Source organism: Onychostoma macrolepis, chromosome 02 (assembly GCF_012432095.1).
Source record: "Onychostoma macrolepis isolate SWU-2019 chromosome 02, ASM1243209v1, whole genome shotgun sequence".
Classification (NCBI taxonomy): Eukaryota; Metazoa; Chordata; class Actinopteri; order Cypriniformes; family Cyprinidae; genus Onychostoma; species Onychostoma macrolepis.
Genome location: NC_081156.1, coordinates 4,236,375 through 4,250,228, shown reverse-complemented (window position 1 = coordinate 4,250,228; position 13,854 = coordinate 4,236,375). Strand labels below are relative to the sequence as shown.

General features: G+C 37.3%; 1 protein-coding gene across 1 annotated transcript; it reads right to left on the bottom strand.

Annotated features, from left to right (window-relative positions):
* Positions 1 to 1,758: 1,758 nt before the first annotated feature.
* LOC131521232 (sorting nexin-16-like) lies at positions 1,759 to 13,823 on the bottom strand. Its single transcript, XM_058745767.1, has 8 exons — positions 13,639 to 13,823; positions 10,247 to 10,420; positions 9,361 to 9,444; positions 9,102 to 9,247; positions 3,811 to 3,880; positions 3,556 to 3,692; positions 2,430 to 2,537; positions 1,759 to 2,264 (listed from the first exon to the last, which is right to left on the bottom strand). The coding sequence occupies exons 2-8, from the start codon at positions 10,397 to 10,399 to the stop codon at positions 2,171 to 2,173; spliced, it is 792 nt and encodes a 263-aa protein (XP_058601750.1). The 5' UTR covers positions 10,400 to 10,420; positions 13,639 to 13,823; the 3' UTR covers positions 1,759 to 2,170.
* Positions 13,824 to 13,854: the final 31 nt, after the last annotated feature.

Here is a 13,854-nt window from a genome sequence, read left to right as displayed (position 1 = left end):
TAATGTCGTTGTGGTGAAAACATTTATTCACACATTAGACCTTGAGTTTTTAAAAATTAGGCTGACAGACTGAGTTTACTGCTCCACCAAGTGGGCAGCTATTTACTTAGTAATATATCTTTCATAGTTGTTCGGTATTTCATCACAGTAAAATAGAGTGCTGCAGGGATGACATATTTTTGAACGAGTTAGCACTTTAGCACTTCCGGTTCCATATCATCTTTAAGACAATGGGTGTTTGGTAAAATGTCTGACGTAAGGTCTGCGTTTAACACAAGCTCAAGGTATTTTCATGTTTTATTCTGCAACATAAAATACATCAGTAGAAAAAAAAAATTTTTTGCTAACAAGTGACTAAATGGGACTACAGAGGTTGTCTGAGACATTAAACGGCATCATTCTGAACAGCAAACTCATCTAGTCATTGTGATTATAATCATGATCTTGCAAACTTTTCGGTTACACTTTATTTCGATAGTCCACTTTAGACATTCTACTAACTATAAGTAACTTTGTAACTACATTAACTTTGTAAGTCTCATTCATTTTCAACTACATGTTTACTAACTCTCAGTAGGGTTATTAGAATAAGTTGACATATACTTGCAAAGTTTCTCATACTCGGTATGTTGTATGTTGTGGACCCATCAAAATAAAGTGTTAGGAGATATTAAGCAGACAGTCTACTAATACTCTAATAACTGCTAGTTGACATGTAGTTGCAAAGTTACTTACTGTTAGTAGAATGTCTAAAGTGGACTATCGAAATAAAGTGTTACCAACTTTTCTAACCCAGACTGTCAGGGAAAATGCTTTGTAAATAAAGACTGAAGGAATTGTTGAAGCTTAAAGGGTGGTGACAAATGAAGTCATGCGAGTGTGGAGTTCGTTTATAGTCTACGTTTAGCTCTTTACTTCTCTGTATTTAGGCTTTGAAGTTGTGTTAATTTGTGGAGATTATCATGGAGAAAAAAATATTGTATAAGAATAAGCTTTTGTTTCACAGATCTTAAAGCCTGCAATAATCCAAAAGCCAATGAAAAATCCTATTGGGTTCCAAGGGTAATGTTAAACAAAAATACGTCATCACTGCATTTCATGTTGAATTTTGGATGCTGCATAATATACCAACCAGGCTTCTTATCTAGCTCAATCAGCTTCACCAGAAAGATCACTAGAACAGTTGATTCAGTTATCAAATATGTGACCCTGGATGACAAAACCAGTCTTAAGTGTCAATTTTTCCAATAAATAAAATAAATAAGCTTTCCATTGATGTATGGTTTGTTAGGATTGGACAATATTTGGCCGAGATACAACTATTTGAAAATCTGGAATCTGAGGGTGCAAAAAAATCTAAATATTGAGAAAATCGCCTTTAAAGTTGTCCAAATGAAGTTCTTAGCAATGCATATTACTAATCAAAAATGAAGTTTTGATACATTTACTGCAAGAAATTTACAAAATATCTTCATGGAACATGATCTTTACTTAATATCCTAATGATTTTTGGCATAAAAGAAACAATTTTGACCCATACAATGTAGTGTTGGCTATTGCTACAAATATACCCCAGCGACTTAAAACTGGTTTTGTGGTCCAGGGTCACATATGTGACAGAAAATATCTCTACCGCATACGATACATGTATGAATAAAACATTCAGATAAGTAATACATAGAAGTATTTTTTGTTCCTTTTTCCAAGAAGTTATACAGTTTCAGGCTTGATGACCCATTTGAATCAGAAGAATCCGAGTGTATCAATTTATTCCACAATCCAAATCACAAAAGCCAATACCAAAACAGAAGTAAAAAATCTGGGTAACGAACAGAAAATTGCATACAAGATTGTATCAGAGAGCGAGTGACGTTACTTCTTTGGCTGCTATAGTCCAAGTGTGAGTTTGATACAGATGTCCTATTAAATCTCTACAAAACAAACCTTCCAGAATCACACATGTACTCACAAACATCATTAAACCTTTTAAAGAACATCTTTTCAGTTAAGTCGTTAAAAGTGTTTGTGCTCCAAATCATGTTCTGGCATCAATCAGTTTTGATTCATCCAAAATAAACAAAACTGCTTTTCTGTTCTTATTATGGACTAAGAACAAACTGAAGATTTGAAGAAAGTGCTGGCTTTTCCCCCTTTCTTTTCTTTTCTTTTATTAGATGGGGTTCTTAGAACGGTGCTTTTCTGGACTGTCAGTTGCTGATCCGCACCAGCACGCTCCATGACTCCTTATGAACCCCAGTTCAGAACTGAAAAGAGATACAAGCAATATAATAAGACAAAATGCTCCCAAGACACATCCTGATTCTCAGTAAAATTATGGGATGTTTATTTAAATAATAAGACTCAACTAGGATTCATTGCAGGGAGTATGTGGAAAATGAATCAATTATATGGTAGACATGTATGATCACCTTTTATTTGGTCTCCTGAGGGCGTCTCTCTCCACTTCTTTATATTCCTGTGCTGTTAAAACGTCTCTGGGCTCTCTGTCCAGCTTCCCTTGGGTTCCATACATGCCACTATATGGAGTTAAACAGGGAAAAGTTAAACATACGTGATATGTTAGTCTTGATCAACGTGAGAACTGAGGCTGGATTTTACTTTAACTTTACATTAATCATGCAACTTAATTCATCTTAACTCATTCTCAACCCTGTAAAGCCTACTGTATCATATTTAATACAGCCTTTAACTTATCAACATGATCAAACCTTCTCTGAAAATCTGTTATACACAATCTTCTACATGCCTTCTATCATCTACATCTACATGCCTAAACACTTACTGGACTGAAGCAACTTGGGGTTACCCTTTTGTTTTAGAAAAATAATGCTAAAATGTGAGTATCAAATATTTATTTGTTCATCGCTCAATCATCATTGTATTGCATTGATCGCTTTACATTTTTGACCCCACAATAAAAACTACAGTGCTCTGATTACAAGCTATCATATATTTCATGTTAATTTTTAGCCATATAAATATCAGCGTCTGCACCAAATTGCATATTTTTGCTCAGTTTGGGACTTTGAATAAAACTGACGTGTCCTACTTGAGTACGAGTTCCATATTCTCCAGTATCATAATCTATGAGCTGACGTATCAGATATGATAATTTAAAAAAAACACGTGCAAACTTTTTTTCTAAAGGTTCAATGAACCGTTCCATTAAAAAAAAAATAATAATAATAATATATTTTTTTTAATGTTCCATTTAAAATATGCAATTTTTTCAGACTATTATTCAGGCTTACGGGGTTAAAAGTAACAAATTTTTGCTCAATGTTGCATTTAAAATCTGCAAATCTAATACAAATATAAAACAAAGTACATTAACAATTTAAATGGGAATGACACTTCGGTACTTCTACAAGCAATTAGCGTTGCTGGTAGAGGCTACATTTTGTGCAGCACTTAATCCAATTAGACATCATTTCCTTGAGCATTAGAATCATTTTGGAGTCATTAATTTCAGAAATCCACCTGCTTGTCCCTGTTTCCTAAGCAACCCACAAATAGGTTGTGTTGCTACATTACGTCTTTGTTCTCTCGGGCTGGCTAATTTGGAGTTCTTTGTGCAGCAGGACATTTCTCAGGGACTCAGTCTCTCTCTCATCGTCCATTAAGTCTCTTTGAAGGCAACAGTCGGTCCCTCCCAGTGTCTCACAGAAGGCCTTCAGTAGGAACAGCAGGAGAAATGGATTAGTCCATTGTGTTATTTATTTTTGTTTGTGGTCAGGGATGTGCTTGTAAACCAAAATAAACCAAATTAAAGTAACTGAGCGAGCTTACCCATCTCTCTCTAATATCGTCAAAAGCAGTGGGTGGGTCATCCAGACATAGGAATTCTCTGACTGCCTCACTTCAGTAGAGAGAAAGCAGTGTTACTCTGTTACCTCATGGTTTTCCATTAAAGTGTGACATTGTGGCAGCAAATAATCTTCACACATATCTTAACAACAGTGCTGGCACGTATTATAAAGCTGACTGTGTTTGTCAAGCTCAATCATTCAACCCTGTAACTGTAGCACAATTATCAAACAAATATATTTTTAAAGTAATATTGAAAGGGCGAGTTTACAATAACAAGATCAACATTTGGTCCCAAATTAATCAGCCTAGTGTCTGTTTTATTTAGGCAAAATCTGCAACCTTGTTATCATTTCAGACAGCTCACATAATGATTTATTCACCCCTTGAGGTGGACAATTTTTTTTTTTTAAACCTCTTTTGTACCTTGTGCAGATTTTAAATTCAGAACTATTTTTCTTAATACAGATTAAAAGCAGTATTAAACTTTGTCTCAGCACAACCAGAGGTTCTCACATGTTTTTTTGTTTTAATAATACATTGTACCAAACCTATTTGATTTTCTTTCTTCTTTCTTCTATTTTTAAGAATGTTTCAAATGTTTTGTGTCTAAAACAACAATGGAGCCCCGTTGACTTTCATCGTAGGGACAAAACCAATTTCCAGTATATATATATGTGACCCTGGACCACAAAACCAGTCTTAAGTGTCAATTTTTCAAAACTGAGATTTATACATACATTTATACATAAGCTTTCCATTGATGTATGTTTTGTTAGGATAGGACAATATTTGGCAGAGATACAACTATTTGAAAATCTGGAATCTGAGGGTGCAAAAAAATCTAAATATTGAGAAAATCGCTTTTAAAGTTGTTCAAATTAAGTTCTTAGCAATGCATATTGCTAATCTAAAATGAAGTTTTGATATATTTACGGTAAGAAATTTACTAAATATCTTCATGGAACATGATCTTTACTTAATATCCTACGACGGCGTTTTAGTGCCTCCTTAAAAAAAAAAAATCTAAGATTACGAGATTAAAGTCGTAATATTTCGAGAATAAAGTCGAAACGTTACGAGAATAAAGTCGAAACACTATGAGAATAAAGTCGAAATATTACGAGAATAAAGTCGAAATGTTACGAGAATAAAGTCGAAACACTACGAGAATAAAGTCGAAATATTATGAGAATAAAGTCGAAATGTTACGAGAATAAAGTCGAAATGTTACGAGAATAAAGTCGAAATATTACGAGAATAAAGTCGAAATGTTACGAGAATAAAGTCGAAATGTTACGAGAATAAAGTCGAAATACTTGAGAATAAAGTCGAAACACTACGAGAATAAAGTCGAAATGTTACGAGAATAAAGTCGAAATGTTACGAGAATAAAGTCGAAATGTTACGAGAATAAAGTCGAAATGTTTCGAGAATAAAGTCGAAATATTACGAGAATAAAGTCGAAATACTACGAAAATAAAGTCGAAATGTTACGAGAATAAAGTCGAAATGTTTCGAGAATAAAGTCGAAATATTACGAGAATAAAGTCAAATACTACGAAAATAAAGTCGAAATATTACGAGAATAAAGTCGAAATGTTTGAAAATAAAGTCGAAATGTTTCAAAATAAAGTCGAAATATTACGAGAATAAAGTCGAAACACTACGAGAATAAAGTCGAAATATTACGAGAATAAAGTCGAAATGTTACGAGAATAAAGTCGAAATGTTACGAGAATAAAGTCGAAATACTTCGAGAATAAAGTCGAAACACTACGAGAATAAAGTCGAAATATTACGAGAATAAAGTCGAAATACTACGAAAATAAAGTCGAAATATTACGAGAATAAAGTCGAAATGTTTCAAAATAAAGTCGAAATGTTACGAGAATAAAGTCGAAATGTTTTGAGAATAAAGTCGAAATATTACGAGAATAAAGTCAAATACTACGAAAATAAAGTCGAAATATTACGAGAATAAAGTCGAAATGTTTGAAAATAAAGTCGAAATGTTTAGAATAAAGTCGAAATGTTTGAAAATAAAGTCGAAATGTTACGAGAATAAAGTCGAAATGTTTCGAGATTAAAGTCGAAATGTTTTGAGAATAAAGATTATATAGTTGTAATATTTTTAGATAGGCTATTCTAGCTTTTTGCTCATGCAAATGGCCCGGATTGGGAGCACCGGGAGATATTCAAAATCTCAGTTTTCAAAATCTGTCAGTTTTATAGCGAAATACAAACAATATGTAGGCTATATTGCAATAATGTGCTTGTCAAGCGGCATGTGAGTCAATCATCTTTCAGATTACAATAACGAACGACCAGACATTTTCATTATAAATTAGGCTAAACTTTTTTTTTATGCCTTATGATGTTCCTTCAACATCATTTATAATTTGCATTTCGTTATAAAACTGGCAGAATTTGAAAATAAAGTCGAAATGTTTCGAAAATAAAGTCGAAATGTTACGAGAATAAAGTCGAAATGTTACGAGAATAAAGTCGAAATACTTCGAGAATAAAGTCGAAACACTACGAGAATAAAGTCGAAATATTACGAGAATAAAGTCGAAATACTACGAAAATAAAGTCGAAATATTACGAGAATAAAGTCGAAATGTTTCGAAAATAAAGTCGAAATGTTACGAGAATAAAGTCGAAATGTTTCGAGAATAAAGTCGAAATATTACGAGAATAAAGTCGAAATACTTGAGAATAAAGTCGAAACACTACGAGAATAAAGTCGAAATATTACGAGAATAAAGTCGAAATACTACGAAAATAAAGTCGAAATATTACGAGAATAAAGTCGAAATGTTTCAAAATAAAGTCGAAATGTTACGAGAATAAAGTCGAAATATTACGAGAATAAAGTCGAAATGTTTCAAAATAAAGTCGAAATGTTTAGAATAAAGTCGAAATGTTTTGAAAATAAAGTCGAAATGTTACGAAAATAAAGTCGAAATATTACGAGAATAAAGTCGAAACACTACGAGAATAAAGTCGAAATATTACGAGAATAAAGTCGAAATGTTACGAGAATAAAGTCGAAATGTTACGAGAATAAAGTCGAAATACTTGAGAATAAAGTCGAAACACTACGAGAATAAAGTCGAAATATTACGAGAATAAAGTCGAAATACTACGAAAATAAAGTCGAAATATTACGAGAATAAAGTCGAAATGTTTCGAAAATAAAGTCGAAATGTTACGAGAATAAAGTCGAAATATTACGAGAATAAAGTCGAAATGTTTCGAAAATAAAGTCGAAATGTTTCGAGAATAAAGTCGAAATGTTTTGAAAATAAAGTCGAAATGTTACGAGAATAAAGTCGAAATGTTTCGAGAATAAAGTCGAAATATTACGAGAATAAAGATTATATAGTTGTAATATTTTTAGATAGGCTATTCTAGCTTTTTGCTCATGCAAATGGCCCGGATTGGGAGCACCGGGAGATATTCAAAATCTCAGTTTTCAAAATCTGTCAGTTTTATAGCGAAATACAAACAATATGTAGGCTATATTGCAATAATGTGCTTGTCAAGCGGCATGTGAGTCAATCATCTTTCAGATTACAATAACGAACGACCAGACATTTTCATTATAAATTAGGCTAAACTTTTTTTTTATGCCTTATGATGTTCCTTCAACATCATTTATAATTTGCATTTCGTTATAAAACTGGCAGAATTTGAAAGCTGAGCTGTGTGTAAAAGCAACAAAGCACAAAACTTTTGTGATTACTGGTTGGCTGGCGCGCTACAAATAATGAATGGAAGACGTTAAATATTATGTCCTCATTTACAGTATACCATGAATAAAACAGTTAGTGAATGGTCACTTAACGTTTACAGCAGAAAAGACAACAACCCAGTCAACAATTTGATCTCACAATGACCTCACGCTTTACTCACATAGTGAGGATCACAGTATGACGATCACGTGAACTCACAATGAGCTCACATACTACTCACACGGTGAGGATCACAGTATGAGGATTGTGTGATGTCACTGTGATCATCGCGTGATCTCACGTGTTGACTGGGAATATAACGTATTTGAACAAATTTGAGTCCACTTCAACCTTTAGAACGTTTTATTGCTGTTTAATTAGACAGGCTGTGTGAGGAATGAAGGTTTGGACGCCACAGACGTTTTTGCGGAGTAAGTGGTGGAATTTTCACAATAATTTAATGAATTTATTCACATAAATACAGCGATCTGTCACGCCACATTAAAGAGCTTGAAAATCACATTATTGTAAGACACATAATTTGTGTTTCGTTATAAAACTGATTTTGAAAGCTGAGACTTTGTTTTATATTAAAAGCACTAAAAGCACAAAGCTTAATTGCTATTGTGTGGCTGGCGCACCACAAATAATGAATGCAATGGAAGACATGAAATATTATTTCCAAGCATACTGTCCCCGCGAGTATGACACATGATTTCTGCTAATAATCCCACATATATTTGTAGTGTATTAAAAAAGGGTTAAATAAGAGAGCTACAGCGCCCCCCAAATGAATGTCGATTGAGTGTGTGAGCTGATGTTAAGATAAACAGTTGTTCCTGTTCAGTCTGTTAATAAATATCAGATTCTTGATATTAAGCTGTTTCATGAGTCCTTAAAATTGATATCCCAGTAAGATGATGCGGCCGCTCGGACACAACAATATTCAAATCAATTCCGGTGGCCTGCAATTTCTCCCGGTACTCTCAACGCGGGCAATTTGCATGAACAATATAGGCTATACTCTAAAAATATTATAACTTTAATTTCTACGATTTAAATGACCGAAACATTTCGACTTTATTCTCGAAACATTTCGACTTTATTCTCGTAACATTTCGACTTTATTCTCGAAGTATTTCGACTTTATTTTCGAAACATTTCGACTTTATTCTCGTAATATTTCGACTTTATTCTCGTAATATTTCGACTTTATTTTCGTAGTATTTCGACTTTATTCTCGTAATCTTAGATTTTTTTTATTTTTTAACGAGGCACTAAAACGCCGTCGTAAAAACGCCATCGTAATATCCTAATGATTTTTGGCATAAAAGAAAAATCGATCATTTTGACCCATACAATGTATTTTTGGCTATTGGTACAAATATACCCCAGCGACTTAAGACCAGGGTCACACATACTTTAGTGTTCTGCAGTAGAAAGAATGTCATACAGGTTTGGAACAACATGAGGGCTATTTTTTAACTATTTTTTTTAAGTCTGTTGGTAAAAGAAGCATACTGTAATAAGTACCTATTTCTCACATCTTTAAGAGCAATCAGATTTTGTAGAAAGTTTTGTAGGCCCAGTTGTCTCTCTTCTAGAAATTCAGCGCTGAAGTTCTTGAACCAACGCTTGGGTGGTAGGGCAAAGTTAAACGAAGGAAACATCTCCTTCAGCTGAAAACACACACATAAAGGGTCACCCACATCTAAAAGAAGGAAATTCTAAGAAAAACTGAGCATGTCTCCATTACTGCACTGTCAGCTGACATGAGTCACCTGTGCCTGACCTTGTCATGTAGCCGAGAGAAGTCTGTGTATCGTCTAAAAATGTGCCAGCTCTCTGGTGCACGCTTCACTAAGATCTTGTAGACCTGAGAAGTGCAAAAAGGGAACATCATGTCCTCTTTATCACTAAAAACTGCCTTTGAATAATTTTCCAATTGTTTCCATGTGATTCTTAAAGGGATAGTTCACCTAAAAATGAAAATTCTATAATTTACTCATCCTCAAGTTGTTTTGAACTCACAAGACTTTTGTTCATCTTCGAAACAAGAATAAATGTATTTATAATGAAACTGACAATTCATCTTTTGACAATTCAAAACGTTCATAAAAATAATGTAATAGTGATTTAAACCAAGTATTCTGAAGAGACACGATTGTTTTAAATGTGGTTTTTATTCACATATAAACAACTGATTAACACACATTGATTCATATGGATCATATTTACAAAGTTTTTATAAACCTCTTGAATCATCAAAGTTTTGGTTACATGGACTTTCAATGGAGAGACATTTTTGATGTCCTTTTTGGGTGAACGATGCCTTTTAATTTAGGTTTGTTTTGAAACAAAGGCACAAAATGACTGTAGAAGACACTTGTATGATACTTTTATGATGCTTTTGTTCCCTTTTAAAGTGTGAAGCGCCAGTCCCTGTTTTTTTAATTGCAAATATAAAGTTAGCACATTATTCAGAATTTTTTGCTTTTGTGTTTGAAAAAGACATGCAGGTTTGGAACAACATGAGGGAAATAAAACGATGACAGAATTTCCATTTTGGAGAGAAATATGCCCATTGAGGGCTATTCATTTAAAATATGAACAACAGACAATCTAATATAAATTCATAACAGCAGAGTGAAAAGAACCACAAATAAGTAAATCCTTACTGTAAACTTTGTCTTTTCCTCCATGACCTTATATCCAAGCAAGGTGACCTTGAGTGCCCTTTCTTCATTGCTTCCTCTGCAAAATCCATTGCTGTAATACTCCATCACATTTCCTCTCCTTACAACATCTGGACTGTGGTTCTGGTAAAACATGGTGTATCTTCTGCAATGGACCTGGTGAAAAAAAAAAGAGTCACAAACCTAATGTTAGCAGAAGTTGACTGAATGTCATCTTCTGCATTCCTCGCTATTAAAAGAAGTGAATCAGGTCACAAATGAGACACAACCAAACCACACCTTCTTCTAGTATGATCAATTTTAAAGTCATTTGTAGGCTATTTGCATAGTATGGTAAACCTAGCATAACAATTACATTTCCGATATTTTTTTCCCCATTTTATTTCATTTTAGCTACATTTTATTACAGTTATCTGAAACAGATTTGCAGAATCATGTAGCATCTTAGTGTTGGTCTGAGAGAGAAAAAAGACAAAGTATCAACACATTTTAGTCCTTTAATAATGAAGAATTAAAACTGGTCCATTCTTCCTCCCTGCTGTCTCAAGCCCCGGCTCCGTCCTGGGCGTCTCAAGCCTCCGGCTCCGCCATGGCCTTCCAAGCCTCCGGACCCGCCATGGCCTCTAAGAATCTCCTGTTCCGCCCTGGATGCCTCCTCTGTATCCCTGTCCTGCACCGGCTTCCAGAGCGCCACCCAATGCCTGCGCCACGAAGGCGCCTCCCTAGCGTCTGCGCTGCCAGAGCGCCTAGTATCTGCGCTGCCAGAGCACCCTCAAGAGTCTCCGCTGGTTCCGTCCAGCTCCGCCCAGAGCGCCCCAAGAGTCCGCTGCCAGAGCGCCCCAAGAATCTCCGCTGGTTCCGTCCAGCTCGCCTGTGTCTCCGCTGGTTCCGTCCAGCTCCGCCCAGAGCGCCCCTAGTATCTGCGCTGCCAGAGCGCCCCAAGAGTCCGTGCTTCCAGAGCGCCCCTAGTATCTGCGCTGCCAGAGCGCCCCAAGAGTCCGCTGCCAGAGCGCCTAGTATCTGCGCTGCCAGAGCGCCTCAAGAGTCTCCGCTGGTTCCGTCCAGCTCCGCACTTCCAGAGCGCCCCTAGTATCTGCGCTGCCAGAGCGCCTAGTATCTGCGCTGCCAGAGCGCCTAGTATCTGCGCTGCCAGAGCGCCTAGTATCTGCGCTGCCAGAGCGCCCCAAGAGTCCGCTGCCAGAGCGCCTAGTATCTGCGCTGCCAGAGCGCCTAGTATCTGCGCTGCCAGAGCGCCTCAAGAGTCTCCGCTGGTTCCGTCCAGCTCCGCACTTCCAGAGCGCCCCAAGAGTCCGTGCTTCCAGAGCGCCCCAAGAGTCCGCTGCCAGAGCGCCCCCAAGAGTCCGCGCTGCCAGAGCGCCCCCTAGTATCTGCGCTGCCAGAGCACCCTCAAGAGTCTCCGCTGGTTCCGTCCAGCTCCGCGCTTCCAGAGCGCCCCTAGTATCTGCGCTGCCAGAGCGCCTAGTATCTGCGCTGCCAGAGCGCCCCAAGAGTCCGTGCTTCCAGAGCGCCCCTAGTATCTGCGCTGCCAGAGCGCCCCAAGAGTCTCCGCTGGTTCCGTCCAGCTCCGCACTTCCAGAGCGCCCCTAGTATCTGCGCTGCCAGAGCGCCTAGTATCTGCGCTGCCAGAGCGCCTAGTATCTGCGCTGCCAGAGCGCCCCTAGTATCTGCGCTGCCAGAGCGCCTAGTATCTGCGCTGCCAGAGCGCCCCAAGAGTCCGCTGCCAGAGCGCCTAGTATCTGCGCTGCCAGAGCGCCCCAAGAGTCCGCTAAGATTGAAAGCCCCTAATTTCACCTTTAAAATTTTTTGGGGGGGCTATTCCCCGGTGAATTCGGCTCCGTCCTGGGCGTCTCAAGCCCCCGGCTCCGTCCTGGGCGTCTCAAGCCTCCGGCTCCGCCATGGCCTTCCAAGCCTCCGGACCCGCCATGGCCTCTAAGAATCTCCTGTTCCGCCCTGGATGCCTCCTCTGTATCCCTGTCCTGCACCGGCGTCCAGGGCGCCCACCCCTGGAGGTACTGTAAAGTGTCTGCCTGTCCTAGTCCCCGTTTTCCTTATTTGGTTAGGATCCGTTTCTTGTTAATTAATTACCTCTCATTATCCCCACCTGTTTTCAATTACGTTGTTTGCTCTTTTGTTCCCTTTCCTTTAAGTCCTCAGTTCTCCCTTTGTGTTTGTCCGTTCTTATATGTTAATAAATGGGGGGAAAAAGTGCGTTGAAGCCGTTTCATTCTTTCGTCATTCATTTAAGTTTGGGTTTGCTCACGCCACAACCACAACCCGTAACAGTGGTCTACATAAATTTATATTTATATCGTCTATGGAAGACATAGGACCATAAAATGTTCATCCAATCATATTCCTCGGTCCGAGGGCTATGATAGGCTATCCTAATTGCAGTGTTTTCCAGTAACATACAGTGGCATTGAATCCGTGCTGACAGTCGCTTGTCGCCATCTACTGGGGAAACGATGCAATTTGCAAAAAAATGAGTCACTTAATAATCACCCTGTATACCCTGACACTGTCTGGATTAAAAAAAGAAAAGAAAAACATTTGAAAAGCAGTGACTTTTAGCCTATAGCTGGGTGTTTTAAATTTCATATTGTTAGATGGCTATCTCTCTTCCACAACTGATGTAACTTTACATTAAAAAATACCAAATAACTTACTCCTCTACACCACATTTCCAATAATATACTTGGTTGTTATTGGCACTATCATCACCATTAACAGAATGAGCAATAATGTAACTCAGGGCACTTCCTCTCCCACTGTGCCAAGAGCAAAACACTTCAGGTTACCAAGGCAACCATCTCCATCCTCTGCATGACAGCTTGTTGTTGTTGTTATTACTCAACCCAGAAGCACAGGCATTGATGTACCTGAGGAGGGAATTTATTTCATGTCAGCATAGATTTTAAAGTTTCTCTATTTTTTTTATAAAAGGCTGGATGCAGTGCCATATTATTGTGAGGGAAAATCTCTTGGGAATTCCCGTTGTTACATCATAATGGAATAGGCTAACTTTCATGGGTCAAAAACATGTATACAAACGTCGGATCGACGTCTTTGACCATTTTTTTAAACCGCTCAAATAAGTTCAAAAACGTGAACGATAAAACACTATAAATAACCATATTCTATTTAATTATTGCACAAATATAATTATGAAAAACAAACTAAATAAATAAACACGATAGCAAGCGGCAGTCGAAACTGTGTATTGTGTATAAAATTTCACAGCAAACGTCCAGATAACAATATTTTCAGCAGTTTGAAAAGTTATGAGTTATGTGTAAAAGTTAAAATATGCTTAATAACAACAAAAATAACGCTAGTAATTAAAAGCTGTTCACAGTTCACAATGTTCAGGTCCGGTGAATGAACGCCCTCAAAAATGTAATCAAATCAAAAGTAGAGCCCTTCGACACCCAGAAGCTGAAGTCACAGTCTTGTGATCGGCGTTGATTTTTTTCCCTACCTGTATTCCGAGAAATCCCGCCCCCTGCGACAGGATTGGCTTAAAGGGTTTACAAGACGTCTGTGATTGGCCAGTTGAGATGTCATTCATC

Excerpts from the sequence above, each read along its gene's own strand:
- LOC131521232 (XM_058745767.1), bottom strand. The coding sequence starts at position 10,399 with ATGTTTTACCAGAACCACAGTCCAGATGTTGTAAGGAGAGGAAATGTG. Across the intron at positions 9,445-10,246 it reads AGGAAAAGACAAAGTTTACA|GTCTACAAGATCTTAGTGAA; the intron begins GTAAGGATTTAC and ends TGCACTTCTCAG. Across the intron at positions 3,693-3,810 it reads ACGATATTAGAGAGAGATGG|GCCTTCTGTGAGACACTGGG; the intron begins GTAAGCTCGCTC and ends TTCCTACTGAAG.